A 14483-nucleotide genomic window follows, 5' to 3' on the forward strand; every position below is an offset into this window, starting at 1 on the left:
AACATGCTAGTACCATCCCTTTACGTCTCCTCTATCTTCACTACTCCTTAATATACTCTCTTTGTCTTACCCCCCACCCCCCACCCCCCACGGTGCTGTTTTCTCCCATATTTCTACCTCAAAAGCCTTTATTCCTCCACATTTGAATGTCTGAATATCTTGCTATGCTTTCCTTGGACAGTGCATTTGGAAAGCATTTAGACCCCTTGACTCTCGCCACATTTTGTCACGTTGAAGCATTCGAAAATTTATTTCATTATTTTTCCCCTCACCAATCTACACAAAATACCCCATAATGACAAAGCATAAACAGGTTTTTCAGAACATTATGCAAATGCTTTCAAAATAAAAAGTGAAATGCCACATTTACATAAGTATTCAGACCCTTTACTCAGTACTTCGTTGAAGCACCTTTGGCAGCGATTACAGCCTCGAATCTACTTGGGTATGACGCTACAAGCTCGGCACACCTGTATTTGGGGCGTTTCTCCCATTCTCCTCCGCTGATCCTCTCAAGCTCTGTCAGGTTGGATGTGGAGCGTCGCTGCACAGCTATTTTCAGGTCTCTCCAGAGATGTTTGATCGGGTTTAAGTCTGGGCTCTGGCTAGGCCACTCAAGGACATTCAGAGACTTGTCTGGAAGCCACTCTTACATTGTCTTGGCTGTGTGCTTCGGGTCATTGTCCTGTTGGAAGGTGAACCATTGCCCCAGTCGGAGGTCCTGAGTGCTCTGGAGCAGGTTTTCATCAAGGATCTCTCTGTACTTTGCTCCGTTCATTTTTCACTCAATCCTGTCACCTGTCACCCAGTTCCTGCCACTGAAAAACATCCCCACAGCATGATGCTGCCACCACCATGCTTCACCGTAGGGATGGTGCCAGGTTTAATCCAGACGTGTTGCTTGACATTCAGGCCAAAGAGTTCAATCTTGGTTTCATCACACCAGAGAATCTTGTTTCTCATGGTTTCACAGTCTTTGGGTGCCTTTTGGCAAACTCCAAGCAGGCTGTCATGTGCCTTTTACTGAAGAGTGGCTTCTGTCTGGCCACTCTTTCATAAAAGCCTGATTAGTGCATAGATGGTTGTCCGTCTGGAAGTTTCTCCCATCTCCACAGAGGAACTCTGCGACCATCAGGTTCTTGGTCACCTCCCTGACCAAGGCCCTTCTCCGATTGCTCAGTTTGGCTGGGCGGCCAGCTCTTCCATTTAAGAATGACGGAGGTCACTGTGTTCTTACGGACCTTCAGTGCTGCAGAAATGTTATCTTACCCTTCCCCAGATCTGTGCCTCGACACAATCCTGTCTCGGAGCTCTACGGACAATTCCTTCGACCTCATGGCTTGCTTTTTGCTCTGACATACACTGTCAACTCTGGGACCTTATATAGACAGGTGTGTGCCTTTCCAAATCACGTCCAATCAATTAAATTTACCACAGGTGGACTCCAATTAAGTTGTTGAATCATCTCAAGGATGATCAATGGAAATAGCTACATTTCGAGTCTCGAGTCATTTTGAGTATTGTGTGAAGATTGTTGATGAAAAATGTGTATTTAATCCATTTTAGAATAAGGCTGTAAAGTAAGAAATGTAGAAAAAGTCAAGGGGTCTGAATACTTGGCGAATGCAATATTGTTGCTCCAAACGTGCTTTATGCCTCGGTATCTTTTTCTTCTACTCACAATCTTTCTATAACCATTATCCCCTTCCTCCTCTCCTATCTCTCAGTAACCCTCCATCCCCCTCTCCACACGTACCTCTACCCTCCTCTCTCAGTCACCCTCCATCCCCTCTCCACACATACCTCTACCCTCTCGCTCAGTAACCCTCCATCCCCCTCTCCACACGTACCTCTACCCTCCTCTCTCTCAGTAACCCTCCATCCCCCTCTCCACACGTACCTCTACCCTCCTCTCTCTCAGTAACCCTCCATCCCCTCTCCACACGTACCTCTACCCTCTCGCTCAGTAACCCTCCATCCCCCTCTCCACACGTACCTCTACCCTCCTCTCTCTCAGTAACCCTCCATCCCCCTCTCCACACGTACCTCTACCCTCCTCTCTCTCAGTAACCCTCCATCCCCCTCTCCACACGTACCTCTACCCTCCTCTCGCTCAGTAACCCTCCATCCCCCTCTCCACACGTACCTCTACCCTGCTCTCTCTCAGTAACCCTCCATCCCCCTCTCCACACATACCTCTACCCTCTCGCTCAGTAACCCTCCATCCCCCTCTCCACACGTACCTCTACCCTCCTCTCTCTCAGTAACCCTCCATCCCCCTCTCCACACGTACCTCTACCCTCCTCTCTCTCAGTAACCCTCCATCCCCCTCTCCACACGTACCTCTACCCTCCTCTCTCTCAGTAACCCTCCATCCCCCTCTCCACACGTACCTCTACCCTCCTCTCTCTCAGTAACACTCCATCCCCCTCTCCACACGTACCTCTACCCTCCTCTCTCTCAGTAACCCTCCATCCCCCCTCTCCACACGTACCTCTACCCTCCTCTCTCTCAGTAACCCTCCATCCCCCCTCTCCACACGTACCTCTACCCTCCTCTCTCTCAGTAACCCTCCATCCCCCTCTCCACACGTACCTCTACCCTCCTCTCTCTCAGTAACACTCCATCCCCCTCTCCACACGTACCTCTACCCTCCTCTCTCTCAGTAACCCTCCATCCCCCTCTCCACACGTACCTCTACCCTCCTCTCTCTCAGTAACCCTCCATCCCCCTCTCCACACGTACCTCTACCCTCCTCTCTCTCAGTAACCCTCCATCCCCCTCTCCACACGTACCTCTACCCTCCTCTCTCTCAGTAACCCTCCATCCCCCTCTCCACACGTACCTCTACCCTCCTCTCTCTCAGTAACCCTCCCTCCCCCTCTCCACACATACCTCTGCAGCCTCTATCTGCTGTTTGATGAGTGAGGGGTCCACCCCGGGATCCTCCAGCTCCCGGACGATGTCCTGCGAGTCGCGGAGCGTGCTCAGTAGCGCCGCCATGTCGGCCCAGAACTTCCCAGCCAGGTCCAAGACGTCCGTCAGCTTCCCCTCCCGTTCCTCAGCCCTCTGCCGGATCTCGTCCCACAGGGAGCGAAGGCGCAGCAGGCGGGAACGCACGGCTGGGAGGGGGAAAGAGGGCGGTGGGAGAGATGGGAATGAATCGGGAAGCGTGGTGTTATTTTTCCACGCTCGAATTACAGAGTTGTCACTATATGTGATTAGCTATGTGGAGATGGACGGAGGAATGATACGAAGACGAGTTATTATTAATTATTGTAGCCCTGAACCGACCATTACGACAAGTAGCTTAGAATTTCTGATGTCATTGCTGCTTTTGTCCCTTCTAGCATGGCCATCTAGAGACTAGCTCTCAAAAAAATGGTCTTTTACAGCCAGTCAGTGGGCTACACTCCCACTACCACTGCACAGAGCACTCATTCATAGTTATGAAGTGGTGCGCTGAGAAATGGATGCGGACGGGGCGTGTCAAAGCTGGAGGGCTTTGAGGCGGGGGGGGGGAGATGGCGCAGTCGCCATTTGTGCCTTGTCACCATGTGTGCTGGGAGTGATCAAAAAGGTCACGCGTTTGTGAATCTGCGCCTTTGTGTTTCTGGGCGTCTGTGTTTTTTTTATTTAAAAAAAATAAAAAAAATTGATGAGACCAATCAGGTTTGTCAGTGGGATCATTGTAGTACTGTGTCGATGTGAGCATGCATTGTTTTGGTCACTCTCCTTTTATTGGAGTCATTGAGCTGACGCTCTTATCCAGAGTGACTTACAGGAGCAATTAGGGCTAAGTGCCTTGCTCAAGGGCAAAACGACAGATTTTCAGCTAATCGGCTTTGGGTTTTGAACCAGCGACCTTTCGGTTACAGGCCCAATGCTCTTCAAGTCCAAGGTACCTGCCGCTCTTATGAGTAACAGTCTCTTGTGTATGAGTCATTGCGTACGAGTGTGTGTGATGTATGTGATGTTGGTGTGTACACAGTACACGTAAGGTCTCTCTCTCTCTCTCTGTGCGTTTTCAGGCACCCACCCTGAGCGGCAGGGTCATCGTGGGCTGCTCTACTGATGAGCTCCTCGCCGCGGGCACACAGGGCCGAGAAGGAGGGCAGCAGTTTGTCCAGCTCCAGCCCTGTTGCCTTGTGGTCGGCCAGCTGCTCCCGGATCTTATCTGCCTCCGCTGCCACGGGAGGAGGGGATCGGAGGCGCTGCACGGCCCCTTCCAGGGTCTCCAGCAGGGGATCCATCTTGTCGTGGAACTGGGAGGAGAAGAGAGAGGGTCAAGGTTTAAGAAGAGGAGGTGGGTAGCGCGGCTAATCGATGATTTCGGCTTGATCCGGCAACGCCGTCCGGAGGCTCCGTATGGAGGGTGGGATGCCATCGCGGAGCCTCCGGAGGCCAAATCGAGCTCTGTACGGCGATGCTGTGCGCCTCACAGTATTTGTAACAATGCAGAGGGCTTCCGTTAAGTGCCGCATTGACATGATTGTTTGACGGTAGGTGGGGGCGGGAGTTCTTCTATAAACGCCAACTCACTTCCTTGACAACTTCCTTCACAACAGCTTTGCGGAGCTCAACAAGTCTGAATGCCCTGACTTCTGCAGAGGTTGTATGGCAGTAAATACTGTACGGTCAATGCAGAGGATTGACCATGCAGAGACTAAGGATTTTGTCTTATTATAATACATACATTTAAATGCATACGGAGGGGAGCGGTGACATTTTAAAAATGCAGAGATCTCACCAAAAAAATACCATTGCAATTTTGGATACTTGGAGAGGCATGAGATGCGGGAGCACTGTAGATGTACTACTTACACTGTAGATGTACTACTTACACTGTAGATGTACTACTTACACTGTAGATGTACTACTTACACTGTAGATGTACTACTTACACTGTAGATGTACTTACTAGACATGAATGAAGTTGACTTAGTTAGGAATTAATGTGCCCAACTATCAGGCAGCACACACACTAAGTGTCTGTTGATAAAGCTTATATGGACGTTTTTGGTTAATAAGTGCATTTGAGCAATGTCAAAATGGGTAACGTGGACCGGAAGAGAGAAGAAGGGCAAACCTAGAGTTGCTAAACGTATCAAAACACACTAATTGGGAAAGAGGCGAGGCATTGGACAAAGTATACTTGCGAGTTATGGCGGGTTGTTTAAGTCTAGACACAAGGTTCACGCAGGGGGAAAAAGTCTAATAACTAACAAACACATTTCTGCAAGTTGTGCCATTTGGTGTGCCAGTACTATGGTTACTAAGTCATGTTGTGGTCGGTCGGTCAGTCAGTCAGTCGGTGGTCTTACCTCTACCAGCTGGGTGATTGCCGTGAGAAGTGACGACGGATGGAGGAAATGGTGGGTCAACACATACAGCACATCCACAATGAGTGAGAGGGCGGGATGGAGGGAAGGGAGGGTGCAGGGAGAGGGGGAAATGTAAGGCACAAGGGTGGAAGAGAGGTTGGTCATTTTTGGAGGGATGAAAAGAGAGAGGGATGCATAGAGAGGAGGAGTGGATGATATGGTCCATTAGGGAAGGGGGGGGGGAGAAACAACACATTGTGTTAGATCAATGACATGCACACACACTGGCCAAGCAATATCAACAGCAGCAACAATCAGCTTCACCCTCAGCGATAATCAATGGTGGCTCATGATTTATGAAATTAGGTGTTATGAGAGAGCATTTGACAAGAGAACTATTGAAATAAAATGTGAATGTTACTTATGGAAATAGAAATAGGAAAAGCGAGTTGTATGTAACCATTTTTTCTTTTTTTACTACAAGCGTAGCAAGAAGCTGTGTAGTTTAGCAAATAGCGACTACTGCTCCTGCTGCTACTACCATCACTTCTTGGAGGTCAATAACAAGTTCTCTTCCATTCCTTTTATGGAAATTAGCATAAAGTGCCAAAACACAGTTCCAAGTAAGGAGTCCAGTACGCCATTCTACTTTGAGCATCGTTCCCAGAAATATCACTACACCCAATGCCTAATATCACACCACCCTCTAGTGGAAGAGGAGTGGAAGTGCACAATGACCGCATCATGCCATTAGCAGCAAGCTTGTAAGTATGGCATCCAGATTAGGAAATCTGAAGACTTCCAAATACGGATACAACACGGCTTACGGCATCCATATAAAGAAGTCATTAGTTTTCCTCATATGGATGCCGTAGTTCGGTTGTATTGGGGCAGCAATCAGCAGACACAAGCTTCGACCTGACACCCTTTCGAGCTACAAACCGATTTCAAATTCACTTCACGTAACCATACCTGCGCAGACTGAGACACAGCCTCATCCAGGGTGGTGGCGCGACCCTTGACGACCTCCTTGATGGCCACGTAGCGTTTCTCGGCGTCGCTGTAGCGCTGCTTCACCGTGGCGCCCTCCTGGTGACTCAGAGCGGCCAGCTGGGGGCCGATCTTCAGCAGCTTGTCGATGTGGGGCTTGTGCTCCGCTATGGACTCCCTCAGGAGCTGGAGGAGAGAGGGATGGAGGGAGAAAGGAGAGTCAGAAAGAGTGGCGAATAAGGAAGGAGGGTGATGGATAGTGTGATAGAAAGAGTGGCGAATAAGGAAGGAGGGGGATGGATAGTGTGATAGAAAGAGTGGCGAATAAGGAAGGAGGGGGATGGATAGTGTGATAGAAAGAGTGGCGAATAAGGAAGGAGGGGGATGGATAGTGTGATAGAAAGAGTGGCGAATAAGGAAGGAGGGGGATGGATAGTGTGATAGAAAGAGTGGCGAATAAGGAAGGAGGGTGATGGATAGTGTGATAGAAAGAGTGGCGAATAAGGAAGGAAGGTGATGGATAGTGTGATAGAAAGAGTGGCGAATAAGGAAGGAGGGTGATGGATAGTGTGATAGAAAGAGTGGCGAATAAGGAAGGAAGGTGATGGTAGAAGTGGAACTAACTCGACATGATACATCTTTTCACGGGGACATTAGTTCAAATACAGTACTAAGAGCCTCCTCCCATCCCACTACTCCCATCACTCTCTCCTCACCCTCATCTGTTCCTGTTGTAGACGCAGGGCCTCAGTGTCGATGGCGGGTGGGGGCAGCTGGGCGATAAGTGTCTCCGTCTCCCCCAGCCAGGGCTCCAGGTCCTCCTGGGTCTCCCAGAAACGGGCCACCAGGACCTGGGCCTGCTCCAGGGCTGAGAATCGCTCCTGGTGCTGCTGGCTCACCGCCTCGTAGCGGGCAGACAGGGAGTCAGTCTTCTCCTGAGGAGAGAGAGGGGAGGAAAAGGGGTATAGTATAGAACGGTTCTCATTTGGTAACTCGGCAAAACTCACTGGAATATTTTCTATTTTGTGTACTATTGTTGTTCCGTTTAACTTCAAGCACAAAAATACAAGAGTATTTGCCTATTTATATATCGAGCCCAAAACACAATATTTCCCTCCTTGTTTATAATATTTAACCATACCATAATAAAACGTCTACCATGTCGTTTGATTTTCCTGTGAATTAACTTTCCTTGAATTGGTCATTGCTTATATGTTACAAAACTCTTGGTCTGTTTGGAAGCCTTTAACCCTTCTCTCGAACTCCCTACATTTCTCTGTCCTCTTTCACTCTCCCCAAACTCTCTCCCCTCCCCCTTTCATCCATCTCTCCTCACCACCAGAGCGTCTCTCTGCTGGTCGCTGCACGTCTCCAGGATGTCGTCCCTGGTGTGGAGTAGCTGGTCCACGGTGTCTTTGTGTCGGATGATGTCGATATTGAAGGCCCTCTGGACCTGTAGCTGGGCCACGGTGACGTCAGGCTCCAGACTCAGAGGACCCAGGGAGGACAGCTTCCTCTCCGTCTCCCCAGCCCAGGTCAGCTCCGCGTCCACCGCCTCCTCATACTGAGGCACAGAGAGATACACACAGTTAGCACCGGCACACTCAGCCTCCCCTTACTGACTGAGAGAATGACTTAGCAATCACAGTAGCGTTAGCTGGTTAGCATTACACACAGCCTCCTCACGCCAAGACCAGAGGGGAAAAGCCACAAACATTCGCATCATCCTCTTGTTGACAACGGGCGCAGAAGCCTCAGAGCCAGAGAACAAAGACATGAAAATAAAAACCGTTCAAATCATGAAATTCTACATTTAGCCCTACTGCTAACTATCAACACCATCATGCACTGGAAATACGAACCCTGAATGCACTCTGCCGCCAGTGCTCAGTGAAGTACTAACGGTGTACCCCTTTTCAAACTTGATTTTGTCACATTGCAGTACCTGTTGTGACCTCTGGATGGCAGCCTGTACCAGCTTTACCCGCTGGGTGATGGTCTCGGCCGCCGTTCGGTAGCGCTGGTTGGCGTCCGCCACCAGGCGGTCCAGACCCTCGCGGGCACGCCAGGGCACCAGGTCTAAGAGGGCATTGCCCACCTCGTTGACCGTGTCCAAAACCAGACGTTTCTCCGCTGACACACACTTCAGCTCCTGGGAGACACACACACACACACACACACACACAGATTGAGTATCTTCAACTCAAGATAGAAGTCCTACTTAAGCAGCAGTTGGGCTATGGAACAAGGGATTCATTAAGAAACAATGGGTATGTCATTCTTTGAAATGACCACTGAACATCTGGAAATATCGCAGACTGTGATTCTATTTGCACAGAATATGTTCCAAAATCCCAGCATATATGTGTAATAAACTGTCAAGAAAACCTTCTGTCGGTCCTGATAGGACGGCGTGGCGTCGGGCTCCATGACGTTGAGCTCCGCCTCCACCTTGTCCAGCCAGTGGTTGAGGTCGTCGTGGGCGCTGGCGAATCGCGTGCTCAGCTGCAGGGCCTGCTCCAGTGTGCGAAGGGCTCTGCTGCTCCCGCCCGTCATCTCGGCGTAGCGAGACTTGATACCGTCCAGCTTCTCCTGGATCAGCAGAACCTCCTCACCTACAAGGGGGTAAAACAACAGACCAAGAGTCAGTGGAATACAAGCTCCGTGGTTATCATATGCCTTTATAACGACAGGTCCAGGAACAGTCCTGGCTGGTGATGGAGATGGTTAGAAGCGGGCTACTGGAGAGCTGGTCCAGAATCAGGGAAGGGAGAACCCGTAGTATCCAGAGTTCGAGGTTGTACTGTACCTGTGGTTTGCTTGAGCAGGGCCTGTCCGTTCTTGATGGCCTGGTCAACCTGCTTCTTCCTGCTCACTATCTCTTCATTCAGAGACTGATGGGCAAAGAGGAGAGAAAATAGAATGAACACCCTATAGAGACTCAATGTCTAGACAGTACTAGCCAATCCAATACTCCCTGCGGTAGTGCCCTACCACTGTGTGTTAATGAATAGCGACTCCCTCTCCAAACCAGAGTATCGTACCAGTGTGTGCTTGTGCTGCTGGGTGAGGACCCCTGGCTGGTAGCTCTGCACCGACACCTGTCCCAGCCGCTGGCCCACCTCAGCCAGCCAGTTGAGCACCTCCACCTCATCCTCCCCAAACAGCTGGGCATTGGCCAGGGCCTGCTCCAGCATGACGGCCCTGCGTTGGCACCAATCACTGAGCTCCGAGTGGCCTAGCCTCACCGCCCCCACGCGCTCCCCCAGCCAATCGCGGTCGGCCGCGCAGCTGAGGGGCGCTAAGGATTGGCCGAGGGCCTGCAGGCGGTCGACCTCGGCTCCTCTAGAGGAGACGGCCTCTTGGACGGCCTGGGGTGGTGTGTGTGGAGAGGGTGATGAGGGGATGGGGGGGGGGGGGTGAAGGAGAGAGGAGGGAGCAGGGAGAGCAGAAGAAAAACAACAAATAAAAGAAAATGAACATGCAGATGAGAAATCATAAGGAATTGGCCATGAATCATAAGGAATTGGCCATGAATCATAAGGAATTGGCCATGAATCATAAGGAATTGGCCATGAATGCTAAATATGCATGATAACTTACAAGAACTAAAAAATCATGAACAAAAAAAAGGCTAAATGAAATATAATATTGAAATCATATCAAAAAACGATGAGGAGAAAATGGCTGAGCTTGGGGTTCCCTTTCTCTCGCTCATTGGACAGTAACCAGTTGGTCAGTCCGGTACCATCCTCTTCTCTCCCGAGTTTCGATCCAGGGACTTAAACACAACCCATGTATCGCGAGGGACACGTTATCTTGTAACACCATCATCCACGTTACCTTGTGACACCGTCATCCACGTTACCTTGTGACACCGTCATCCACGTTACCTTGTGACACCGTCATCCACGTTACCTTGTGACACCGTCATCCACGTTACCTTGTGACACCGTCATCCACGTTACCTTGTGACACCGTCATCCACGTTACCTCGTGACACCGTCATCCACGTTACCTCGTGACACCGTCATCCACGTTACCTCGTGACACCGTCATCCACGTTACCTCGTGACACCGTCATCCACGTTACCTCGTGACACCGTCATCCACGTTACCTCGTGACACCGTCATCCACGTTACCTCGTGACACCGTCATCCACGTTACCTCGTGACACCATCATCCACGTTACCTCGTGACACCGTCATCCACGTTACCTCGTGACACCGTCATCCACGTTACCTTGTGACACCGTCATCCACGTTACCTTGTGACACCGTCATCCACGTTACCTTGTGTTTCGTAATCTGCTGGGTGATCTTGGAAGTCTGGGTTCCCATGGGCTCGGCGGTGCTCAGGCGTCTCTCGGTGGCACTCAGCCACTCTCCGAGAGGCTCCACCGCCTCGTGGAACTGGAGCGCCAGCGTCTGCAGCTCCTCCAACTGGCACTGCCTGCAGCCGGGGGAGAGGAGGAGGGAGAGTGTGTTTGGGGTCGCCTTCGTATGTCAAGGTAGACTCGTGTGTGTTTGTGTGTCCACGCGTGTGTAAGAGTCAAAATGTGGTGTTGAGTGTGTATGTCTTCTCTGACTGTGGCGCATGTCCATGATGAAGGAGGACAGGTTGTATCAATGCCCGATGTGTAGCGCGTCCAAATGCAGTAAGCTACGTTTACCTCGCCCTGGCCTTCTCCAGCAGCTCGCCCCATCTCTCCCCCAGACTCTCCAGCTGCTTCTGGATCTTGTCTCTGTCCTGTGTCTCGGCCGTGGCTGCGATCCTCTCCCCCTCTCCCTGGATCATCTGAAAAGTGGCTCTGCGGTCGTCCAGTAGTCTTTGTAACAGCTGGAAAATGAGGTAGATCGAAGGTCCTTGTTCAACACCGCAAATAATACCAACTCTCATAAATGTTTGTTCTGCATGTATGCCAGGGGGTTAGGGGTATATTCCAGACCAGAAGAGTCGCTGCTTCTAGGACTTCTGCGTCAAGCAGTTGGTAGGATAAGCTAGAACATACTTCACATTCAATAACACAATGTTTTGCAGTGTTCTTCAACAATACCGTATCTCAAATACCAAGCCACTCCTGTTTCGAGGACGTTCACTATGAGGAGTAGCTCAATTCGGCAGTAGTTCCCTTTCTGAACCCATTCATAACTGTTCAGTGATGTTGAACGGGCCCCCGGTAAACGCCACTCATCTCCAGTTTCCTCTCTACTGACCCCCGCAGTGAGGCTCTACTTTCAGTGGCGGATGTAAACGCGTATGACTGAGTGGAGTGGCTGAATCCGCCGTGCTCCTCGACACATAAACACGGGAAGTGTGTCAGAAACAGGGAGAGCAGGCATTGTGTTTTTTCTGTCTCTCCGGTTCCTCGGAGAAACCATTGTAATCTGTCATCTCTGTGAACTGGTGTGTTGTATGCCAAACCAGACTGGCAGTCTGTCAAATTGGGCTTTTCCTCTGCCAAAAGACTCAGATAATTAGGTGTGTGGGTGTTTCCCCCTTTCATGTGTTAAATGTTTCTATGTGAAAATAAGGACAACTGATTAACACCAATGACTTAAATGTAAAATGTAATGTAATGTAATAGCCAATTCTATTATTATCAATGAATAAATAAAAGTGCAAATATATGAATAAAAGTTGTTATTAAGCTAATTTTACCCAAATAAGGGAGCCAAATGTCTCTAATAGCCAGTAAATTCTCCGTCATAATGACTGTGTATGATAGAGGAAAAATACTTAGTATTAAAATAAAATATATGTTCCTCACTCCATCGCTCTCTCCACCTTGATACTCATCCCTCACGCCATCCATCATCCCTTTCTCCACTCATCCCCCCCCCCCTTCACCTTCTGTTCCTGGATCTGGGCCTTGACCACTCTGTACTCGGCAGACGGGGGCTTCTGATTGGCTACCAGCTCCTCTGTGTCACTCAGCCAGCTCAGAAGAGGCTCCAGGGCATCCTGGAACTTCCCACAATGCAACAGGGCTTCCTGCAACTGGGCAATGCGCTCTGCAACCTGGTCAAGGAACAATTCAGTGAGTGAGGGGGACAATGACTGTTGACATGGACAGGCATACATGCAAAGCCAGAAACCTGATTCCATAGAAACCCATCCTTCCAGTCGCACACGCCAAACTAACGCAACACATAAATATGCATAGGTCAGTCAGACAAGAGCATGCAGGCGCACAAACAAACATCAGCACAGACATACCATTACAGACAGACAGATAGACAGACATACCCTCTTGTTGAGGGAGTTCCATCTGAGGTTGGTGGTCTCGAGGTCATGCTCCAGAGCCTGGGTGTCTGTGTGTTTGGCTGCACTCTGGATCAGGCCCTGGCCCACCGCGTTCACGCGCTGCAGCTTGGGTTGAATACTGTCCACCTGCTCCCTCTCCACCGCCTGAGCCAGAGAGAGAAGAGGGGAGGAGGGAGGCGGGAGAGCGAGGGAGGAGGGAGAGGGAGGGAGGCAGGAGAGGGGGGAGAGGGAGGGAGGCAGGAGAGGGGGGAGAGGGAGGGAGGGGGGAGAGGGAGGGAGGCGGGAGAGGGGGGAGAGCGAGGGAGGGGGGAGAGCAAAAGACAGAGATAAAGGGAGGAGGTAGAGAAGAGAGATATGGAGAGAAAGAGAGAAACAAAGAGAAAGAGAGCGGGAGAAAGAGGGTGAGCGAGGAAAAATAGGGAGGGAGGAAAAGGGATTATAAGGATTAGAGAGCTAGAAAGTAAAGGTGGCTGGAAAAGAGTTAAACACACCCTTCACCTGTCTGGTCACATTACTCATCTAGAGCTGGAGACACGGTATGATGACAATGGGTGTCCAGCTCTAAAGAAAACCAGCCCAAAGTCCACTGAGTCAAAGCCTGAAATTAAATACAGGGCTTTAAATGCAAAATGGCTGCTTCCCCATAGAGATGACAGGAACTCAAAATTAGCCATGGTGGTTTTAACCCTTGCAGAGCTGCCGGCCCAGATGACATCTCAAGCAGCTTCCTCAGAGCAGCTGGCTGGAGCGTTTACGGACATATTCAATCTCTCCATATCCCAGTCGGTTGTCCCCACTTGCGTCAAGATGTCCACCATTGTTCCTGTACCCAAGAAAGCGACGGTAACTGAACTAAATGACAACTTCCTCGTAGCCCTCGCTTCTGTCATCATGAAGTGCTTTGAGAAGCTAGTTAAGGACCATTCCACCTTACCCGACATCCTAGACCCACTACAATTCCCATATCGTCCCAACAGATCCACGGGCGACGCAATCGCAATTTCACTGCTCAATCGCACCTGGACAAGAGGAATACCTATGTAAGAATGCCGTTTATCGACAACAGCTCAGCCTTTAACACTATAGTGCCCTCCAATCTCATCACTAAGCTCAGGGGCCTGGGGCTGGACCCCTCCCTGTGCAACTGGGTCCTGGACTCCCTGACGGAACTCTGCCACGCTGATCAACACGGGGCCCCCCACAGGGGTGCGTGCTCATCCCCCTCCTATACTCCCTGTTCATCCATGACACATCTCAAACTCAATCATCATGTTTGCTGACAACACAAACATTGGTAGGCCTGATTACCAACAATGAGACGGCCGACAGGAAGGAGGTGAGACACCTGGCGGAGAGGTGCCAGGAAAATAACCTCTCCCTGAACGTCAACAAAAGGAAGGAGCTGATCGTAGACCACAGGAGACAGCAGAGGGAGCACGGCCCCAGTCACATTGACAGGGACGCAGTGGAGAGGGTCAAAAGCTTAACATTCCACTTCCTTCACACAGACAGCAAGGTGACAGCAAATCAGCACCTCTTCAACCTCAGGAGGCTGAAGAAATTTGACTTGGCCCCGAAGACCCTCACAAAGTCGTACAGATGCACCATTGAGAGCACCCTGTCGGGCTGTTGCGCCATCCTCAACCACGGGGCTCTCCAGAGGGTGGTGCGGTCAGCCCAACACAGCTCCCGGAGCACCGTGCCTGCCCTCCGGGACATCTACAGCACCCGGTGTCATAGGAATGCCAAGAAGGACCTCAAATCAAATCGTATTGGTCACGTACACACATTTAGCAGATGATATTGCGGTTGTAGTGAAATGCTCAGCCACCCGAGCCACGGCCTGTTCACCTCGTTACCATATAGAAGGTGGATACTTTACAGGTGCATCAAAGCTGATA

General features: G+C 50.5%; 1 protein-coding gene across 1 annotated transcript in view; it reads right to left on the reverse strand.

Moving 5' to 3' along the window:
- Positions 1 to 14483, reverse strand: part of LOC135552280 (microtubule-actin cross-linking factor 1-like) — a 268419-nt gene that overhangs the window by 22664 nt on the left and 231272 nt on the right. The window contains 13 exon segments of the mRNA XM_064983809.1: positions 2896 to 3122; positions 4040 to 4265; positions 6297 to 6500; positions 7031 to 7249; positions 7651 to 7878; positions 8260 to 8466; positions 8703 to 8929; positions 9124 to 9208; positions 9359 to 9685; positions 10608 to 10767; positions 10988 to 11154; positions 12166 to 12336; positions 12565 to 12726. Of these exon segments, the coding sequence (XP_064839881.1) occupies positions 2896 to 3122; positions 4040 to 4265; positions 6297 to 6500; positions 7031 to 7249; positions 7651 to 7878; positions 8260 to 8466; positions 8703 to 8929; positions 9124 to 9208; positions 9359 to 9685; positions 10608 to 10767; positions 10988 to 11154; positions 12166 to 12336; positions 12565 to 12726 (2610 nt within the window).

The sequence above is a fragment of the Oncorhynchus masou genome, chromosome 13 (genome assembly GCF_036934945.1).
Source record: "Oncorhynchus masou masou isolate Uvic2021 chromosome 13, UVic_Omas_1.1, whole genome shotgun sequence".
Taxonomy (NCBI): domain Eukaryota; kingdom Metazoa; phylum Chordata; class Actinopteri; order Salmoniformes; family Salmonidae; genus Oncorhynchus; species Oncorhynchus masou.